At 45.7% G+C, this 21278-nt stretch overlaps 1 protein-coding gene across 4 annotated transcripts in view; it reads left to right on the top strand.

Moving 5' to 3' along the window:
- The first annotated feature begins 252 nt into the window (after nt 1-252).
- ptpn13 (protein tyrosine phosphatase non-receptor type 13) overlaps nt 253-21278 on the top strand; it is a 63234-nt gene continuing 42208 nt past the window's right edge. For 2 of the 4 annotated variants that reach the window (XM_030341594.1, XM_030341593.1), the window contains exons 1-7: nt 254-646; nt 5376-5495; nt 10682-10848; nt 12792-12857; nt 13795-13980; nt 15407-15494; nt 18765-19451. In XM_030341594.1, coding sequence (XP_030197454.1) covers nt 5381-5495; nt 10682-10848; nt 12792-12857; nt 13795-13980; nt 15407-15494; nt 18765-19451 — 1309 coding nt within the window. In that variant the 5' untranslated portion in view covers nt 254-646; nt 5376-5380. Of the gene's footprint in view, nt 647-3481; nt 3598-5375; nt 5496-10681; nt 10849-12791; nt 12858-13794; nt 13981-15406; nt 15495-18764; nt 19452-21278 lie in introns of those variants that run through there. The other 2 variants (XM_030341591.1, XM_030341592.1) reach the window with 2 other exon arrangements.

Raw genomic sequence — 21278 nt, 5'->3', positions numbered from 1 at the left:
TTTTAAGCATCCTTCACTTAGGTCTACACACGTGACAGCCAAGCGCGACACTTAAAATCAACTGAAATATGTGTGTTATGTTATCCTGCCTCTATTATCAATAATGGACCACTTGAATATTTTCCTCCCAGTTGTGTGTTACTATAGTGACGACTCTCAGCCCTGTGACGGTCCGCCAGCCGGCAGCCAATAAGCGGCGGGCGCCGGGTGTCTGGTTCCTCCCCGGTCAGCCCACGCTATGTGGGCAGAGGGAGGAGGAGGGGTTAAACAGCTCTCTGTACGGCAACACGAAAAAATGGTAACTTGGCCGCCACGGATAGAAAAGGGAAGGCTGAAATAGTGCCCAGTGCGGCTTTAAGTGAACCTTTCCAAGAACAATTATACACGTTACTGCTCGCGTCGACACACACTCACACGTTACCGCTTGGTGGAGGGCTAACACGTCGCCTCGAGTAGGGGGGTTTGTACCCTGGTTGTTGGGGAGAAAAAGGTAAACCTGTTGCTGCTCCGCACAGAGCTCCTCCAACTCTCAAGATGTTGCATTGTGGATGGGATGGCGTTGGGGCTCGTCGGTCTGCCCGCTCCTGAGCCTGTTCGGAGTACGAGCCGCTCTTCCTCCAGCTCGTTTCTGACCTACCCTGCCCCGGTGAGTCTCCTTCGGAACCCTCAAAAAGTCCATTCGTCCGGGTAGAAAGTTACTGAACTGCCGACGAACTGAACCAGCTTTGAGAACAGGCGCTGATAGTGCAGGTCGCACGTATCGGTCATGTTTCTGTCCACTGAGTATACATTGGAGATGGGTTTTTGGAACACATTAACGGGTTGATGTTGTTACTGTCACTTTGCGTTTCTGCATAAGAATAGATGTTGACTTAACCTGTGTTTTTTTTTTTAAATACCGTACGGGAGCTCACACAACTTGATGTAGGACGAGAAAGATCTCACTACAAGTGTGTCCGCTACGCTAGTTTAAAAAAATCGATTTGACTTGGAAATATAAAAGCAGTGGAAAGAAATAGATTTGTTTTCGTGTCGAATTGTTATAACTTCAGTGACGCACAGTCTTGGCATTATCTTGAATATGGGCGGACGGTTTGAATATGAAGACCAATCGTGCCTGCGCCTTCCCAACTCCCCAAACCAAGGCCTGCTAGTCCCAACACATACCCGTCCCACTGTGAGATTGTATCAATCCTGCAGGGAGATCATTAGGATATCTCTCTTCCTCTACCATGACACATGGTGTACACATGTAAAAACATTTCTAATTAACCATCCAAACTGATGGTTGCAAGGGAGACTGTATAAAGGTTTAGGACTACTTTATAAGAAGGCTCTTCCAAAGCACCTCCCCCCACCTGCTTCATGAAGGACCACTTGCAGAGGTACTGCAAAATAATCGCTGGCATTCGGCCCTGAGATATCTGGCAAGTGTGAAGGGAGGATGTGAGGGGGAGAAATATGAAAATATTGACCTCATCTCCAACGTGTGTGTGTGTGTGTGTGTGTGTGTGTGTGTGTGTGTGTGTGTGTGTGTGTGTGTGTGTGTGTGTGTGTGTGTGTGTGTGTGTGTGGAAAGGGCCGGGTTTTAGACGGACTGACTGGGTGGGGTGTGGTTTAGTAAGAGCATGCTCTGCATGTCACGGTACCCATAGCAACCCTATGATTAGCAGGAATGGGACGGATGAGGTTGAGGGAGACCAAAATGAGAATCCAGGGCCCTCTGTCCTCGTAGCGGGAGTTGATAATCACCGGCCTGGTGGCCTCAGTGGCCCTGGAAAACATTAATAGGCAGAGAGTAGTGGCTTGGTCGTCAGCGGAGGAACAATTATGGAGCCTGCGTAAGGCGTCCACTTTTTTATTTTAATTTGATTTAACCCTAATTTTACCAGGTAGGCCCACTAGAATGTAATTTAGAATTCAATTAGAAAATATTTTCCAAGAGGGCCAAGAGCAGTATAAAACAACATTCACCAAAAACTAAAACAGACAGGAACAGGCATAACCATTATCCTCTGAATAAGTTCCAGTTACATTTGATGCAAAGGCATCAACCGTGGCTCTCCCTATCCTTTAGGATTGATATCAATTTATGATATTGGTCCCAGTGATTCTTGCTGGCATGTCTATCAAGGTTGATGGTGTGAATCATGGAACACTTTGACTCAGGGAAATGAGCCACTCGGCTAGCCTGGGTATAAAAGTTATTTTTGTTTACTGTTAACTTGACTCCAGTCCTTGAATGCATCTACCTGCACTGCAGCATAACTGTTTTGCATATTGCAACTTGTTCACAGGTGCCATAGATCTATACCGGTCCACGTTTTGGCATGTTAATGTTGCATAAGTTGTTGTTTCACATGAATGACCTGAAGAAGGTTTTCTACTTCGTTGATGGTTTAGGCTATTTCTGGTGTCAATGGTTTCTGGTTATAATGTTGAAAAAACTGAAGAAAAGTTGTCTAATCTACTGTCAACTTTGAGACATTATGTAGAAATATAACAAAATTGGTGTGTAATGCCATAATGCCAAACATCTTATTTTAGTTTTCTTCCAGTCTTGCAGCAGTTTTTGGGTTGAAATTATCTGCTGACCTTAAAAGCTTTTCTAATCTCTCAATGACTGGGAAGTCCAGAATGTCTTAGACCAAATCAAGCCGGCAAATCAACCTTTTTATTGGTTGTTCTCTCAGAGATTTGCTAAACGGGAGAATATTTTCTCTGGGGCTTGTTTTAAAACCCCTTACGGGGCTTAAAGCCATGTCACCGAGAGAAGCAGGTCTCACCTAAGCACCCAGTAAAGCACGCTATCACGTTTCCTGGATTATTTTCTTAAAAATCCTTGTGACTGGAGCCAAGCCGTAACTCTGCACAGCCTCAGAAAGAGTAACAGGCTTTGTTTGTGTTTTGGTTTGTGTGTGCTGTAGTGTGGGAATATCACGGAATACCTCACAAACAAACATCCCCCCGCAGGTTTTGAATAAAAGACAGTGGGTTTAGTGGTGGCGTTGATGTTGTGGTGGTGTGGGAGTGGTGGTGGTGATGAAGGCTGTCTGATCTCACTGTTTTGGGCCACTGCCCCCCTAATCCCCCCCTCCATAATGAGCCAAGACCCCCGGGCCAATGGGAGAGGGGCTGGCCTCCTCTCGCAGCATCCGTGTGGATAAAAAACATTCCACTGTACGTCCCTGTTGAAATAGGGGCGAAACGACGGCGAAAAACAATCAGCCTCCACAGAGCCCACTTTACCAGGTTTTAATGAGTTAGGGGCAGAGTAGGGTAGTAACCCACTTTCCCCCCTCCTTTTGCCTCGCGCACCTCCCCGTTAACCGGAATAGTAAACGTGCATTCCTGCATAAACGTGGCTGAAGTGATTACTCATTAACGGCTCGCCAAACAGATACTCATTTGAACAATGTTGCCCCACATCCATCCCTGAGATACGTACATAGTCCTGGCCCCTTTCAGTCCGAGGCTTAGGAGTCATACATGATGACGGTTGCTTTGTTCGGTGCTCAATTACTTTGGCCTGGATTTTAGCACATACACAGATACACCTACTGAATATAGGCTACATACCATCCCCAACTGGAGTGGGTGAGTGCTTTGGAAACAGGCTTTTAGTTTTGGAGTTGGGACATGAATTATTTTGTTTATGTGAAAGGCAAGGTGTTCTGATTGGTTAAGTTAATTTGGGGGCTGCATTGTTTCCGGTTGCAAACTAGGTTACTTGATGGCATTCCATCTGGATTATCCAAACAGGATGTACGTTTACAACTTGCTTTTCTTAGCCCATAACCTGTTTAAGATGAATACAGGTTTTGGGGATGTTTTTGTTAAGTTAATGACGAAACCAAAGTGGGCGTCCACTTTAATCAAGGGCTTTGGCAGGTTGTTCCTTCTATGGAAAATGTTGTGTTGCTCTTTCAACATCTGCTGGTGCTTTCCCATAGAAGCAATGCAAGGAATGTTGAAAGTTGAATAAGCTTGATTGCATTTCTATTCATTAAGTTCCAACGTCCTTGATGTTGCATGAAGTATTTTTACTTAAATTACCTCTGAAATCATATATTGATGCAACAAGTTTTCTGGTCTTAACTCTTTAAAAATACGAATCTTATTTTTAGCAGTAATTAAAGAAAAACGGTAACATGTTCTAAATCCTATTTTGTTGTATTGTTGTAGTCAAGCTTATTGAACTGTTAAACTAGCTTGCCAACGGAGGCCCCACACAGGAAATTGACCCAATTCAGAGGACACACATGAAAACTTTGCACAAATTCAAAGCAAACAAACTGAATGGAAATGACAGGCTTTACTGAACGCCAACCAAAAGAAGTATGAAGTGCGGGTAAACAACTTAATCTTTACAGCCATGTTCAATCCTGCCTTTTTCAACATAAACGATGGCACATTATCTATTTCAATCATTGTAAGCTCGATAATTGAGATTCAGGGAAACCAACCCTTTACCTGACGAGGTTTTTGGAGAGGAGATAGGTTCATGCCGACTCATGACAGGAGCTCTTGGACAAACAGCATGATGATGTGTAAAGTAGGCCTTAGCCATGTATAAAGCATGAGTAGGCACTGTGTGTACACCTGTTCTTGAAAGGCCAACAAAAGGGAGATTGGTTTGTTGAGGAAGTTGATTCTTGTGTGTGTTAATTTGTTTGCCCAGTGATAAGAAGACAATTCAAACAGTGTTTTCTTTCTTTGATTTATGTTTTCATTTCTGAATGTATAAAGAATGTGTATTTTGTGCTGTACTTGACCTGTAATTGCGTATAATTGAGTATTTGGGATTTTTTAAATCTGTAGAAGTCAACAGAAACCTATTATATTAAGCAAATGAGCTATTCTCTTCCACTTTGTAAATTATATTATTCATGAGCAAATGTTAAACACTACTAATGAACAGCCATGAGGGCTTTTGCTTTGACAGAGTTGTGTGGTTACCTGGTGTCGTGGTTGCTATGTGATACCACATGGTTCAGCATATGTTCCACCCCTCCATGACTGCCTGAACCTAGCAGGAGTGGCTAGACCTCCCAGACGTGGCTACTAACTAATTCATCATTTATCAACACTATTATGTGTGTTTTTGCAGCTCGATTGCCCTTGTTTTAAGAACATATACCACTGTACTGAATGACCATATTATACTGCACATTTGATAATAAAAGTTGGACAAGAGAGGGTAGATACTAGATAGTAAATAATTGTCCTAAAATTCATTTGATCAGGCAAAGGGGCACAAAACATAGACGCAACACAAGACGTAATAACACAACACCAGATACCCGAGTTGAGGATATACTTCTGTCCCATGCCACCTCCTAACCCGGTCTCCCTTCCCCCCCTCGCTGTCCCAGGGAAGATGCATGTGTCCCTGGCCGAGGCCCTGGAGGTCCGCGGGGGCCCGCTCCAGGAGGACGAGGTCTGGGCAGTGCTCAGCCAGAGCGCAGAGAGCCTCCACGAGCTCTTCCACAAAGGTAGGAATGTGCAGAGTCAAAGTTACAGCACACGCGCGCACGTGCACACGCAGCATTTGGGAATGTCTAATTCAACGGGTAGAGCATGAAATCACGGCTGTGGCTGGGTTTGGGGTTCGATCCCAATTGGGAACCGACCATGGTAAGAATGTATTGTATGCACTCACTAGTCACAGTATATTAAGAAGCTGAAGATAAAAGCGTCCACCAAATGGCATACATATATAATTTCATTGTTGGATATTCTTTTCTCTACCTACGCTTTTTTGGTATCGGAAACAGGTGTGTATTTCTTTTTGCCAAAGCAATTCATCTCGGTGAAGGTTTCGGCATTCCTTCAGTGATTGATAAATATAAATGATATAAAATATTACAATTACCTCTGTGACTTACACCCTCGTTAACGCCAGTGCATTAGTCGTGACCTCTGTCCATGTTGTTGTCAGAGTTCAGAAGGCTACTAAGGAAACCTCTCTGCATCAGTGGCAGCGATATCCCTCAGGTCACCACCAGGAACATCCGTCACTAGGCAATATGCCCTCCTGCCACGCAATTAATTAAAGGCATTTAGTTCTGGACGAGTACTTTAACAAATAGTACAACTTCTGCTTCGTCCCTGGACTATACCAATGTGTTGAATTGCAGCTTTGTGAATTGTTAAAAAGTATGTTGAAAAATCAATGTCCTACCAGTGGCAAGCTTTGCTTGGTCGGTTCAATCAGTCAGGATGTTTTTTAATTTGTTTGATTAACCGGCTGTCTCTGAAATCCACCTCTTAAATTATATTTCCATACAGCTCAGGGAGGCTGAGTCGGCAAACAAGCTTCCTAACTGGATCAGTAGTTTTGTCCAAGTTTTTAAGTACTTGTACTCTGGTTACTTCCGTTTGTGTCGTTGTGTGCATACATTAACTTTTTCATGAAGAAATTGCTTCTAGCTTTTAAAATGGTTTTGAAATATGAAAAAGTTGGCGCATTAAGTGAACCATCGTTAAAAGTTCAAATTAACATTACATTTTAGCTGCCGTCGCAGGCTACGAAAATGTAAAAAAAAGTATTTAAAAAGTGTTTAAATGTGTGGTCGATCAGGCCTGATGCTAAATGTGTCAGAAGTTTGCCATGTCTCAATAGTATCCAGTCTAACTGAGGATGAATGGACTGAAACTATACAAAACTGAAACTATACAACTATTCTTTACATCCTATTATGCATCCTATTCTTAAAGCTCATGCTGTATGTGTGTAGTCTTTGCATAGATATATAGATATTTTTATTTTTTATTTATTTTTATTGCCCCATTAACTTGTTTGCAAACATTACAGTGTAGTTTTGTCAATTTGTCAGGCAAGCCTAGGACCATAATGGTGCAATAGACCCAAGACAAAAGCGCCTTTATCGTCGACAGGAAGATGTGTTTTTTTCATTGAAACGGTTCAAAAGGCTAAAAACCAATGTCTTTTCAGGTCTTAATCTGTGCAGAGCAGCCTTCTAAAACACACACACACGCGCACGCACGCACGCACGCACGCACGCACGCACGCACACACGCACACACACAGTGGAATTAATACATTTCACCCACACACACTCGCGTAACTAACCATTCACTGAGTGTGGTGACTTATTGCTTTTGTTAACTGATTTTTACGTTTTCTCTCTTGTTGGTACCGATGAGGTACTTTGGGGCTATCTCACTATCCTTACGGAGTCATTCTGAATAGGGGGAGATATGTGCTTATTCTTCAGTTTGTATCATCTATGGTCAGTGAGACCGTCATCCTTGGAAGGAAAATAAAAGAACTGTGAAGCCATAAAGTCATAAATCATTTCTTGTGTTTTGGTGCACATGCAGTCGTCTCTGCTGAATGTCTTTTAACATGGCAGCAAAAAAAAATCCCATTTGAGAGATGGAAGAGGTTGAGTGGCTTGCTGAAATGTGAATCAAGATTTTGTCGGCCTTCCGTTTTGAGGGAAGTGCTGCTCTGAATAGTCTGCTAATCCTGGCCTTGCTGGAGAATGTGCAGACTTCATGACTTTGGGCTCTTTAGGATATTTTCGTTTTTACAAATTGCAGGCATGCTCAAGTGTTAAAGTACAGCCAAACGGTCTTTTGAATTCCCCACTCTTCTGAACGTCATTTGTTAACTTTGCATCAAAGCCTAATTATCTTCAAATATGGGGGAGCCAATGTGATATTTGTCTGTGCCAAAACAGTTCAAATCATATTAATCCCATGGTTCCTTGAAATAGGTAAATTCCCATGGGGAGTTTAGAAGTATTATGTCTTTGTCTTATTATGTAGTATTGGTCTATTATGTCAATTACACTATCAAAGTAGAAAGCTAACCAATAGCTAGCCATCATGCTCATTTGCAGTTGTGTGCCATTTTAACTTCTAGCTGTATTCTGAGCGCCAAAAGATCAGGATGTAGGCGTATTGTCCCAAGTGTGATTGGCTCTGTTCCGCCGACAGGAAATAAAGTGGACTCTCTTTCATGAAACGTGTTCTGTAAAAACCATCCTCTCTCTGGCGTCACGGCCATTGCTTCAGCGTCACCCCGTTCATGGGATCACACAAAGATCTATTATATGGGACGGTGCTAAGGACAAACGACTGTGGAGTTCAGCGTTGGGGAATGCGTTTGTGAGTGCAGGCGAAATGTATCGAGGCAGTGATTCATGAGGATTTTGCCATTATTATTTGCATGCAGGACGCGTCGCAGGGGTGCCCGTTACTGCACGGGTCAGCAGAAATATTTCCATATCGTAGTTGTATAGAACAAAAACAATTGAATTGCTTCTCAGGAGTTTAGTGTTGGTAAACGCTGAGGAAGGCTGTTGCACCGTCTGAGGTGCAACAGCAGATATGAATCAATATCATAATGGATTAAATGGCAATATGTTTTGCTGCCTTGCTGCCAAAACGCCATCCATATTTCATGGACATCGATAGTTATTAATTTAGGGCATTCATTTTGGCTATGCAAAGGTGAAAATCCTTGTGTTGCAGTCTCTCAAGAGACATTTAAACACATCATCTTTTAAAAACCAGCGTGACCTTTTTTCTTTCTGTATCATCATGAACTCATGAGTCGGCTCTTTTTGCATGTTTGGGGTGGGCCGGTGTAGATTTCACCTTATGTCTACCACATCATGACAGTATTAGACTGGTTGTTCAAACAACCAGACCACTCGTGGTACAGTCATGCATCATGTGTAAACAGCGGTGGTTAACTGCAGTGTTTGTTCAAGGGCGATTTGTTACGTGTATGGGTTTAATTCAGCTGGAGGAATTCCATGTCTTTTTTTTCTTTTTCAGCTGAAGTCATGTCAGGTTCACGAACAGCTAACCCAATGGTCTTTGGAGCGGAGTTTCCCGCTGGCTGATTTCTCATTGGCCCAGCTAAAACGCCAATCATTATCCTCATACCGATCTTCCTACTTCCTAAGCTGTCTCCGGAGAGCTTTGATAGTGATTTGTCCAAGGAGGTTGCACCTCACAACCAACAGACCGGAAGTTGTTATGGATTTTTGAGCTATTTTTAGATGTGTGTGTAACAAATGACGTCACCTCTTTCTCAAAATCTAACAAGGTCAAAATAGATATTTATTTATTATTTATTTTATGAATATTTAATAAATTTCAGGATGCACAGATTTGTCAGATACGATTCCCTAGTTATAATGGCCCTCTTTAAAGAAAAAGAAAAAAAAAGTCGAACACCATTTTGCGGCCCTGCTGATGAAACACACAAATGTATTTATGTTCAACGTTACCTCACCGCTGTGTACCGCTTTGAAGAAACATATGTTCTCCTTCCAACAGTGCTGTGCTTGTTTTTTGAAGAAAGCTGCACTCGTCACGAGAAAGCAACATGTGTTGTTCAATCTCGATGCGGCTCAAATGTGTTATTGTGTCTTCGTTCAGGGTATCTCTGGCAGCAGCAGCTAAAGCTCCCGGCTAGCTAGCCATCGCCTCGGTTGCCCCCCTCCTGTCTGTGTATGAATGTTTTTATGTGTCAATGGGTAATTGTAAGGTATTGATTGCCACAGGCTTTGAAAGGCTGTAGTAGTCACTGGTTACAAGGATGTATGCTCCAGGCCTGGATGGTCGGGGTTAGGTCATGTTCTTTCTTTTAAGGAATGGATTTGTGTACCTTTTTGATTGACGGAACAGAGTGTAAAAGGCTAAGGTGTCCTGTTATCTTAAAATAACACACACCCTTGGAACTTTATTTGAGGATTGCAACAGCGTACTTTAACCTGATTGGTCAATAAAGAGACCAGACGTGCGTGTGTGTGTGTGTGTGTGTGTGTGTGTGTGTGTGTGTGTGTGTGTGTGTGTGTGTGTGTGTGTGTGTGTGTGTGTGTGTGTGTGTGTGTGTGTGTGTGTGTGTGTGTGTGTGTGTTTTTTTGCACGTTCAGAATAGAACATTTCTGACACAGGTGGCAATAATTTACTACGGTATATGTCAATGGACTATTTTGTCCCCGGTCAATAGTTAGCAACAGCGTATGGTACAAGTAGCAAGCCTTTTTTGGTATCCTTACAGTTATTTTCTGAGTACGAAAGGCAACTGGACGGTAGATTGGATTCTAGATTTTGCTCTGTGTTTGATATAATGGGTCCCAATGGAGGAGGCTGCGATCCGGGCCAAGGGGCCAATCTACTTTGTTCACGCTCAAAGCCCATCGGGCTTTAAACACAAACATTGACGGAGCAACGCAGACAATATGTACAAAAATAACTTTTGCTGACTTTTGTGTCATCCTTTTAACTTGTTTTCAAGAGTTAGAAGTTATGAAAACCGGGCTGTTTTGACCTCCTGTCTTATAATAATTGTATAGTATTGGTAGACTTATAATAAACTACGGAGCCTTGGATATACATTGTATTCACAATAATGTAATTCTAATTCAATATAGCCTACCACTCAAAAACACAATATGTCACTGAATATGTCCCTCCTGCCCACAAAAATAATGGATTAAGCAGCTTTTTTTCTCCCTAATGAAAGTAATACAGTGCCCGTGGATAAGTGCATAAAAACCAACCGACCAAAACTTGAAAGCCCTACATCATAATGACATGTCATGTTAATATTTCCATCACAACTAGTCCAAAATGCTGCGGTGTCGTCGTTCCCCGTGTGTGCTGGTGTTCACATCCTCTCTGTTGTCTTCAGACCCCTCAGCCATGGGCTTCATCATCTCCCCCTGGTCCCTGCTGCTCATGCCCTCGGGGAACATCTCCTTCACCGACGAGAACGTCACCCAGCAGGACCTGAGGGCCTTCACGGCCCCCGAGGTCCTTGAGGGGATCCCTTTGGCCTCCGTCTCGGACATAGAGAAGGTAGGAGGAGCCGTGCTTTTATTTTGGAGTGGGGACATTTATTGTGGAAATCCAATATGGTGGCTTAAGTATAGCTTGTGGTGGTCGTTTTCACTGTGTGTGCACTACTGATACTTGCAAGGCACAAACAGGAGGATTTGAGAGAGAGACGGCTCACATACATCGAAATAAAGTCTTATTTGATGCCTTCTTGAGTGACACACGTTCTAAAATCCAAACTTGGAGGGTTTCCAGCAAATTTGAGTGTAATACTTGGTCATCTTCCGGTGAAAACAGTGTTATTGCTATTTTCAATAGATTCAGAAAACGGTTGAAAACAGAAGATAAAGTTAGTTCTGATAGTTTACATCTGATAGAATATTTGGCAAATAAATTCACATTCATGAGTTTATCCATGAGTCCCTGTCCACTGCTTGACAAAAAGGAAGAATATTTGACAACTTTGCACCATGTTGCAGCATAAAATGACAAATAAAAAGTTGTATTAAAACTGACATCAAATCAAATATAACAAGATCACATGTTGACGCACGCAGGCACACGCTCACACACTCAGCTTCTTTTTCAAACAGCACTTTAATAACGGCGGATTAACACGTTTTATCACCAGCTTCCTGTCTGGGCCGCTCGCTGAAGAAACTTTGTGCCGAGTCAGCTCTCTCCGGGGGTAGCCTCCATTAACCCAGTTACTTTCCTCTGTGTACAAAACACGCCGTCTCATTATGCTCCATCTCTTTTTGTTAATATCTCACAGCTGGGATCACGAAAAAATACCTTTTAACTTGGGGTGTGTTAACAGCTGGCTTGGGTGTAGGGAGCATTCAAAAGGCTTTTGATTACCACCACTGCAAGAAAGGAAAAAAACGATACAGGAATAAAAAGCAAGTTTGCCCTTTAAATCTGTGTCAAGCCCTCCTTTTTTTAAAGTGAAAAACCTTGAAGGCCGTGTTGCATTCCCTGGCAGTCCCCTGAATTATTTTTTCCTCCACCGAGCCCCGCACGGCAGGGGAAAGGGCTCGGCCTCCCAGAGCTCGGGACAGAGGAAAGAAAAGTGGGAGGGAGAGTCGCTCCACGCAGAAGGGCCTTTTGTCTCTGTTTCCAGAGAAGAATGAATTCAAAATGTTTTATTGCGCCCCCGTTACCGAGACATAGTCTACTTTTCACTTTCGAGGGGTATTTCGGAGAAGGCCGGGGTTGTGTGGACAAGTGGTGTTTATGACTCAATGCTTCTCAGAATGTCTCTGGTGGTGTTCGCCTGACTGAGGCACACCTGTTTCCAACTGCCATGGAACCAAACAAAACCAAAATGTTCCTTTTATTTTAGAACATGTATCCTCATATGTTTATTTATACCACACATCAAGATGACGCACATGAAAGTCATTATTGAAGCATAGCAAGATTTCCAAGAGCTTTGTAAAAAGTGCCCTCCCAAGAGCTCTTGTAAATGGTAAATTGGCTGCATTTATATAGAGCTTTTCTGAACTGTGGGCACTCAAAGCAGTCACAATATTTCCTAACATTCACCCATTCATGCACACATTCACACACCAACGGCGGTGTCAGCCATGCAAGGCGACAGCCAGCTCGTCGGGAGCAGTTTGGTTAGGTGTCTTCTTGCTCAAGGACACTTCGATACTCGAAGTGGAGCCAGGGATCAATCTAGCAACCTTCCGGTAACCAGCCAACCCGCTCTACCTCCTGAGCCACATGCCACCCAAGTAGTCAATCTTTTAGTCTACTTGGAGTCCATTTTACTTTTCATGTTAAAAAACCCAACCCCCAAACAGGAGTGTACATATTGGAACACGGTGGAGTGACCGGATTGGAGTTACACGCGTTGTCCTTGTTAAATGTTTCTGCATGCGTCTCACATGGTCAAGTGATTGAGCGGGGCGATCAAGCGGTGCTGACGGGCGTCTGTGTGCTGCTGTTTTCCACAGATGCACATGTACTCACTGGGGATGACCCTGTTCTGGGGAGCGGACTACCAGATCCCCCACAGCCAGGTGAGCCCGCCGCAAACACAGGCCTCAGCTCACGCTCTTCTCTGGAAAATGAAGTTGTACTCCTACACACACCATGTGGTTTTATGATGACATGTATGGAACAGGTTTTGCATGTGCTTACAGTCTACTGATTGATTGATAAAAGCTAAACAAATGGAGGACATTATTTGCCTTCCAACCCACACATACTTTTTACCATCGAGTCATTTAGCAGATGCTTTGACCCAAAACGACTCGCTGTGAATACAGATTCATTATCATTAAGGAGCAAGTAAGGGTTGGGTTTCCTGCTCAAAGATACCCACAGCAAGGCCTCAGACATTGGGAATCAAACCGCAAACCTTTAGGCTGGGCGTCAAACCACTAAATACGACTCAACTATCTTGCCCGCTGCTGCAGTTCTACCTACATGAATCTATATTTGACATCAGCAGGAACATCGGTTCCAACTAGGGATGCACCGAATATTCGGCCACCGAAAATGTTCGGCCGAAAATGGCCCAAAACATAATTTTCGGTTTCGGCCAAAGGAGTAAAAACGGCGAAAAAAAATAGGCTGAACATTTTTATTTTTGATTAAAAAATATAATAATTTTTTTACTCATTTATTGAGAGGTACATTGTTCTTACATTCTTGCTCTAAGGTCTGCTGGAATGTTAGAAAACGTTCAATATTGAATAAATATTTTGTATCAAATTTTATTGAAAAGCAAGACAGAAACGTTTACTAAGGACATTTAATTGGTTGATTCATGCAATGGTGAAAAATTAAAGCTAAATGAAGGAAAAACAGAAAAAGCCACATTCGGTATTCGGTTTCGGCTTTCGGCCAACTGTTTCAGTATATTCTATTTAGTTTTTCGGCCACATCCCTAGTTCCAACATGTATCAGTATCATTATAATCGTTGAAATGGATTTCCTCTGGACGTCCTGCAGCCCATGAAGCTGGGCGAGCACCTCAACAGCCTGCTGCTCAACATGTGTGACGACATCACGCTCAGCCGCATGTCGGTGCGCACCGTGCTGGACATCTGCAGCAAGCACATCCGCAACTCGTCCTGCGAGCCGCCCTTCGCCTACGTCAGGAAGCTGGTCCGCCTGGTGCTCGGCAGCCTCTCCCAGGTACGCCCCCCCCCCCCGGCTGTGTTTGCGTCCGTGCGTTGTGTCTGTGTGTCCGTGCGTTGTGTGTGTGTCCGTGCGTTGTGTGTGTGTCCGTGCGTTGTGTGTGTGTCCGTGCGTTGTGTGTGTGTCCGTGCGTTGTGTGTGTGTCCGTGCGTTGTGTGTGTGTCCGTGCGTTGTGTGTGTGTCCACGCGTTGTGTGTGTGTCCGTGCGTTGTGTGTGTGTCCGTGCGTTGTGTGTGTGTCCGTGCGTTGGGTGTGTGTCCGCGCGTTGTGTGTGTGTGTGTCCGTGCGTTGGGTAGGCGTCCGTGCGCTGGGTGTGTGTCCGCGCGTTGTGTGTGTGTGTGTGTCTGCGCGTTGGGTGTGTATCCGCGCGTTGTGTGTGTGTGTCCGTGCGTTGGGTATGCGTCCGTGCGCTGGGTGTGCGTCCGTGCGTTGTGTGTTCAGCCGGGAGTTGTGTGTGCATCCGGGAGTTGTGTGTTAGCCCGCGCATTGTTCATGTGTGTCCGTGTGTTGGCTGGGTGTCCGCGGGCTGTGTGTGCGTCTGTGCCTTGTGTGTGTGTCCGCGAGTTGTGTGTGTGTCCGTGAGTTGTGTGTGCGTTCACGCGTTGTGGTTGTGTGTGTGTGTGTGTGTGTGTGTCTGTGCCTTGTGGGTGTGTGTGTGTCTGTGCCTTGTGTGTGCACCCGCGCCTTGTGTGTGCGCGTCCGCGTTGTGTGTTTCAGCCGCGTGTTGTGTTGAACATGCGAGTTGTTCGTAAGCCCGCGAGTTGTGTGTACGCCCGCACCGGTCAACACACCTGCAGAGCACGTTGTGTTATGATGTTTCACAATCGCCCTGATGAGTTTCGTCTGTTTATAGTTTTTGTTTCTGTGGAAACGTGTGTGGATTCCTGGGTAATGTGTGTATCAAAGCTGGTGGTTTTTAAAGCACGCAAATAAAAAAAAAAAGTGTTGATTGTTTTTGTTGAATTTTAAAGTTGCCGTCGGCAAGAATTGTGAGTTGTAAAGGGAGGGCGCAGAATAAGGCTTAAGGGGAGGATTGTGACACTAATCAACTCTAATACCTCTGCATTGAAAGTGTTGCAACTTTTTAATGCCTGTGAGACATGGAAACACTCCAATATGAATATTTAGGATCTGGGCCCCGGTCTTTTAATGCTCTTCATTAGAGCTTCCAGCTAAAGTAAATAAGCCATCACACGCCCGGTCTAACCACAACAGACTGGGTTTGTATCAGACGGCAAGAACGGGCTGCTCACCTTAAACACATGATCTAAAAAAGCTAAAAATAAATAAAACAAGATCAAGTTGAACCCCACTGTAATTTACAGCCGTAAGGGAGGAAGAAATCTACACTGGTCTTCACACTCCTGTTGCTCACCTTTCCTCTTCCTGTCTGATTGTGGTTGTCTGTCTGTCCCGGCGCTAGCTGGACGGCCTGCTGACGGACAGAGAGTCTCTGCCGGAGCGCAGCAAGGAGATCCGGGAGAGGCTGCGGGGGAAAGGTCTGCCCTCCGGTAAGAACACCTCCACCTGAGACCCTCCGGACCCCCGGGAACCCTGGGATGGGTTTTACCCGGATGTGGACAACTGGCCATGACCTTTCACTGCTTATGTCTCGCATTCAAACAATAACAAATATTATAATAGTAATGATAATAATAATGTTACCGGTAATAGTAATGATTATATTATAATTAATCTTAAAACAATACTTTTTATTTAGCACACTCAAGACTTTATATAGCACAGCTCTCTCTGTCTCCCGTTCTCTCTCTCGTTTTTGTTTTAATACTTTTTAACAAGCACACTCAAGACTTTATACAACACACTCGAGACACTCAAAGACCCTTTACAAAGACATAAAATGCAAGAGCAAATGGCAAACAAAATATCTTGCTTTCGTTTCTACAGTCTCTGTAAAGTCCTGAAAGTCACATCCGATTTTGTGTACCATTTAGATAAAACAACATTAAACCTGCCCAATGCGCTGGAAGAGACATCGCAAGATAGAGTGGCGTTTCACACATCGGCCATCATACATGTCCACAATTAGTCATAGCTCTACCACAATGCTGAATGAGTATGAAAGAGAGTTCTCAGCTGACTCTCTTCATGTTAAAGCGAGGGCTTTCATTGGCCAACGGTGTGAACCGTAGTCAGGGTTCCAGGAATGGGCGGTGGTTCCCTGGAACACCTTGTGAACTCTACAAGGCCGGATCCATCGCTGAGTGCATGTGGTCCTATTTATACGAGTTCAAGAGGATATTCACATGACGCTCGCCCTTTCTACGAAGACAGTTTTCCCGGAGAAACCATTTGTTTGACAATTTTAAGAGAAAGCTTTTATCTGTGAGTACACGGAAGACGGCAGGGTCATGAAGGCTTCTAAATCACCCAGCCGACCGGGGGGAGAGAGCGAGAGAGAGAGGGAGAGAGAGAGAGAGGGCAGCGAGCAAAACATTCTGCCTGCTTCACGTGGAAAGAAATACAAGTGAAACGGGTTCAATAAAAATATCTCTGAAAGCAGACAAGAAGCACCACACTGCAAACCCCAGGAAGGGAATTTAATTGAGGAAAATATGAGCAAGTCTTCCCAGCGGTTTTCTGAGGGAGAAGTCTGGCAGCGGAGAGCCCGACTGAAGGCATGGCTGCTCTCCGTCTTATGTAAGCTCCTGCATGGCATTGATTACAGATACATATTTTGGAGTCACCAGTGAAACTGCTGGTCCCCTGTTTGTATCGCAGCTTTGTTTTTCCTGTGCCTAAGCCCCAGCCTGCCGCAGGGAAAGTGCATGCAAAGAGTATTACCCGGCCGGTAATGGACTTTTCTCCCAAGGAGCGTCTCTCTCTCCCCTCTCGCTTTCTCCCTTTCTTGTTCCTCTCTCTATCTCTCGCTCTCTTTTTCTCTCCGTCTCTCTCGTTCTGTCTCGCTCTCTCTCTCTCGTTCTCTGTCTCTCTCTCGTTCTCTGCCTCTCTCCTTTAGTCTGAAGGCTGCGAGCTGTAGTCATGCTGGGACAATTCCGTCATTGTGTCTTTTGTTAAGTCAGGTGTGAAGTGCAACAGTTTTGTGTATTTTTGACCCTGGTAGCTCAACACAAAACACAAAATCGCACGCCCAGTGGCGCTTCCCACATTGGGTGTACATGCTGTATCGGAGAAAAGAAAACTGTTATACTTGATCGTTTTTATTGGCTGTCCTAATCGTGTGTGTGTGTGCGTGCTCTTGAGTTCCTCGAAGCCCGTCTGTGTTTGATAGCACCTTCCTCTGGGATGAAGCGTGTGCTTCTTTAGATTAAGCAGCCACATACAGGCTGTTGCTACAGGGCTGAAACGCTGCTTCCTATTTCTCTCTCTGTGTCCCTCTCTTTCCCCTTCTCTGGTAATCTTTCCTCGCTCTCTGCCTCGTTCTCACTCTCTGCCTCTCTCGCACTCGCTCTCTGCCTCTCTCGCGCTCGCTCTCTGCCTCTCTCGCACTCGCTCTCCCTCTCTGCCTCGTTCTCTCTCTCTCTCTCTCTCTCTCTCTCTCTCTCTCTCTCTCTCTCTCTCTCTCTCTCTCTCTCTCTCTCTCTCTCTCTCTCTCTCTCTCTCTCTCTCTCTCTCTCTCTCTCTCTCTCTCTCTCTCTCTCTCTCTCTCTCTGCTTTGCTTTGCTTTGCTTTGCTGTGATTCTTTTGTCTGCCTTCTATGTATCCATAAATCTCTATTTATAACTTTGTTTGGGTTAGTGTTTTATTGGAAAAACTTAAGTGGATTTTAAAAGCAGCAATCTATATAGTAATCTATATATATATATATATATATATATATATATATATATAAATATATATATATATATAATATACAATATATATATCTTGCTTGTGAACCCGTTAAGCACTTTTTTCCACAGCGTTTATCCTAAACACGTCCTGGGCTAACCTGACGCTAATGTGGCAGATTGTTGCGTGTAGGCCTTCATCCCTGGCTTGCGGTCAGATTATCCGGCCCCCACCCCCCAGGCCTCTCTCCGCTGGACACGTTTTGTGCGCTTGCTTGCGTGCTAAATCAATTTCACGGACTCCCTGTAGATGTAGTTTTAAGCATGATGTGAAAAATATCTGGATCAGCAGCTCTGGATTGGAGACCAGATTGGGAGTGCCCCCCCCAGAGAACCAGGGGTCCCGATTGGTCGTAACCTCGCAGAATTGACAGACAGCTTTTATGGATCAAGACATTCAAGCCTTGAAACTTTTACTAGGATAAAGCCGCTGGCCGGAACTTTTGAGTTATTAGGCAACCGTGTACCAATTACTACGCCTGATTACCGTTTGATCCCCAGCCTTTGAGCCTAACCGAGGCAACGGAAGCGGTTTAAGGTTGTTCCCCTTGGTCCGTTGCGTGAAATTAGGGCCATATTTCATCCTCTCCCATCTATTAAAGGAGAAATACAGGGTTAAACTCTTTGACCTTATGGAGATGAATTCTCAATCTCTAATTGGATATATGCATATGAACACAGAATCTAAAGGCGGCTTGCCGAGAAGCCTAATACCAACGGTGCCCTAATTGGGACCCAATTATCTGTGTTTGTAGATATACAGATATTTTGCTGGAAAAACTGATTTTTGTTTTAAGATTCAATTGCCATTTCTGCAGGTTCTATTGTGTTTTCTTTCTAGTGGCGTTTAAAACACAGACAAATGCACAAAACACAAATACACAAACACAGACGCACAAACAAACCAAAAGTTGACGGACAGTTAAAAGGATGATGTTTGAGACGGTTTTCCCTCCTGGTTCTCTTCAGGGCGGGGTGCCGCCTCCAGGGTCCTGGAGCGCTACCGCGTGCGCACCCAGGAGCAGGCCTCTCTGAACCGGGGCATGAGCCGCTCCATGAGCTCCCTCCCCCTCCTGGACCCGCAGAGCCAGGACGAGACCTACCCCCTGCAGTACTCCCCGTCGGACTACCCCCCCCACCCCCAGGACCCCCTGCACCTCCTCCACCACCACCACCAGGGCTCCGAGTCCACCTCGGACCTCTACTCCAAGAGCCAGCCGCTCCGGGGGCAGCACTCCCAGCCCCACCTGCACGCCTTCCAGCCTCAGCTGCGCTCGCGGCCCGTGGAGCTGGACCAGCGCTCGCTGCAGTACTCCGGGCTGCCCCGCAAGACGTGGGCGTCGTCCGTGGACCTGGCGTGCATCGACCCCGACGCCCTGCGCTTCGGGGCGCTGGAGGACGCGCGCCGCGGCAGCAGCGCCCTCAGCACCCAGTCGGTGGGCCGGCGGCGGGCGTCCGCGGCGCGGCCGGCGCCCGCCGACGCCGAGGCCCGCTACTCGGAGTTTGGCGGCGGCCTGGGCGGCGGCGGCGGCGGAGGGCTGAAGGGCAGGAAGCCCCAGCACCACCGCTCGGCCCAGTCGGTGGCTCTGACGGGGGCCTACGACCGGATCAAAGAGAAGCAGAGGAAGCTGCAGGTGCTGAGGCAGGCCATAGATGGTGAGTTCTGGCGGGTGCATTCTCTCGCTCTCTCACTCTAAATGGCACATTCTCTCTCTCTCTCGCTCTCGCTCTCGCTCTCTGTCTCTCTCTCAGCCTCGCTCGCTCTCTCTCTCACTCTCTCTGCCCAAATAATTTACTTGCAAGTTGACTTGGATGAAAGCGTTGCTGAAAGTTATGCCTACGGATTAAATGTGGAATTGGGAACTTGGCTGCCCCTGACTAATCAAGTCTTCGGGAGCCTTAAGGCGAGACCGAATTCCTCTTGGTGCATCTCTCCCATGGACGCCAACTCAAAGACGACTGATCATGCAAAACAAGTTCTCACTCCCTCTAAGTAACTATACAAATGTTTTAATATTTGCCTTTGGGATCATGATGACTACACAGTCTTCTTTTCGATGTTTGTTTGTCAATTAAAGGGGCAGGCTAGTATAGTGGCTACGGCGTTGGACTCCAAGCCAAAAGGTACCGCGTTCGATCCCCAAGGTCCTTGAGCAAGACGTCTGGCCAGTTCCTGCTCCCTAAACGAACTGTGACTAAATTCACCATCGACAAATACATCGTGCACGGATCGACCCTGCACTGTTACTGCACAGGAGGGGGGAATCCAACCCCAGCCGGAACCCAGGTTATTGTTCTGCTCTCCTATTCAGGGAGATGGCGTTGGGGGAGGGTGACGTAGGCAGACAGACACCGGGGCCGCTTATAGCCCGCGTGTCCACCGTTTAACTACCATGTGGGATGGAAGCTGGGTTCTGGCCTGAGTGAAGTACCACTGGGCTGCTGGTGTTTAGACAGAACCAATGAGTCACAGGCACAGAGCTCCCTCTCTAAATGGTCTGATTCTAATTACAGGCCATCTTAATTCTAGCTTGCTGCTAACTGTCACACGTACTGTATTGCCTGGAATCTCGGTCTCTCTCTCGCTGTGTGTGTGTGTGTGTGTGTGTGTGTGTGTGTGTGTGTGTGTGTGTGTGTGTGTGTGTGTGTGTGTGTGTGTGTGTGTGTGTGTGTGTGTGTGTGTGTGTGTGTGTGTGTGTTTTGCTCCTGCTGTCTCTCTCGCTCTGTCTCTCTGCGTTGCTCTCGCTCTGTCCCTCTCTCGCTGTGTCTCACGTTTGCTCACTCGCTCTCTCCGTTTCGTTCTCTCTCTCTCTCTCTCTCTCTCTCGTTCTCTCTGTGTGTGTGTGTGTGTGTTCCTCTCTTTCACTCTCACGTGCAGACAAATGTATAAGTCAGTGACCCACATTTTATAGCGCACCCTGTACTTAACCATTTGTTCAATAAAACAGGTTAGCAGTGGGCCTAGTTAGGGCGCTGACGCGCTGCAACACAACAGCCACCACAGCCGCCAGACGGCTCTTAGTCAACCGCCAGACAGTGTTTACATCTTTTTACATTTCTGTTTACGCGAAGGCGCGCATGTCCACCTTCTCCCTGGGTGACGGGGCATATGAAGCCCAGCTCAAGCTGTGAACAGCTCCTCCAGCCTTGCTCCGCCTTTTCCACCTTGTCTTCGCTCCCTGTTCTACGGCGGCCCTCCTCGTGCCGTCTGGGGGTCTACGCACGCACACACATGCACACACACACGCACGCGAGCACAGCCTTTTACCCTATAGCAATTATAACTGGGGCTGCTTGCTTCATTCCTTTGATGTAAATTAGGGATCTTAAAGAGCACCTCTAAGTGAGAGCTCCCTCCCTGCACTGAACTGTAAAGCTATTTTATGCGGGAATGTTCACTTTTCAGTTGAGTTTGTGTGTGTGTCAGGGCTTGTCTGCCCTAATGATAGTTGACTTGATTACATTTTTGAGGGCATGGGTGAT

The sequence above is a fragment of the Gadus morhua genome, chromosome 19, assembly GCF_902167405.1.
Source record: "Gadus morhua chromosome 19, gadMor3.0, whole genome shotgun sequence".
Lineage (NCBI taxonomy): Eukaryota > Metazoa > Chordata > Actinopteri > Gadiformes > Gadidae > Gadus > Gadus morhua.
This window is presented reverse-complemented; position numbering and strand designations above follow the sequence as displayed.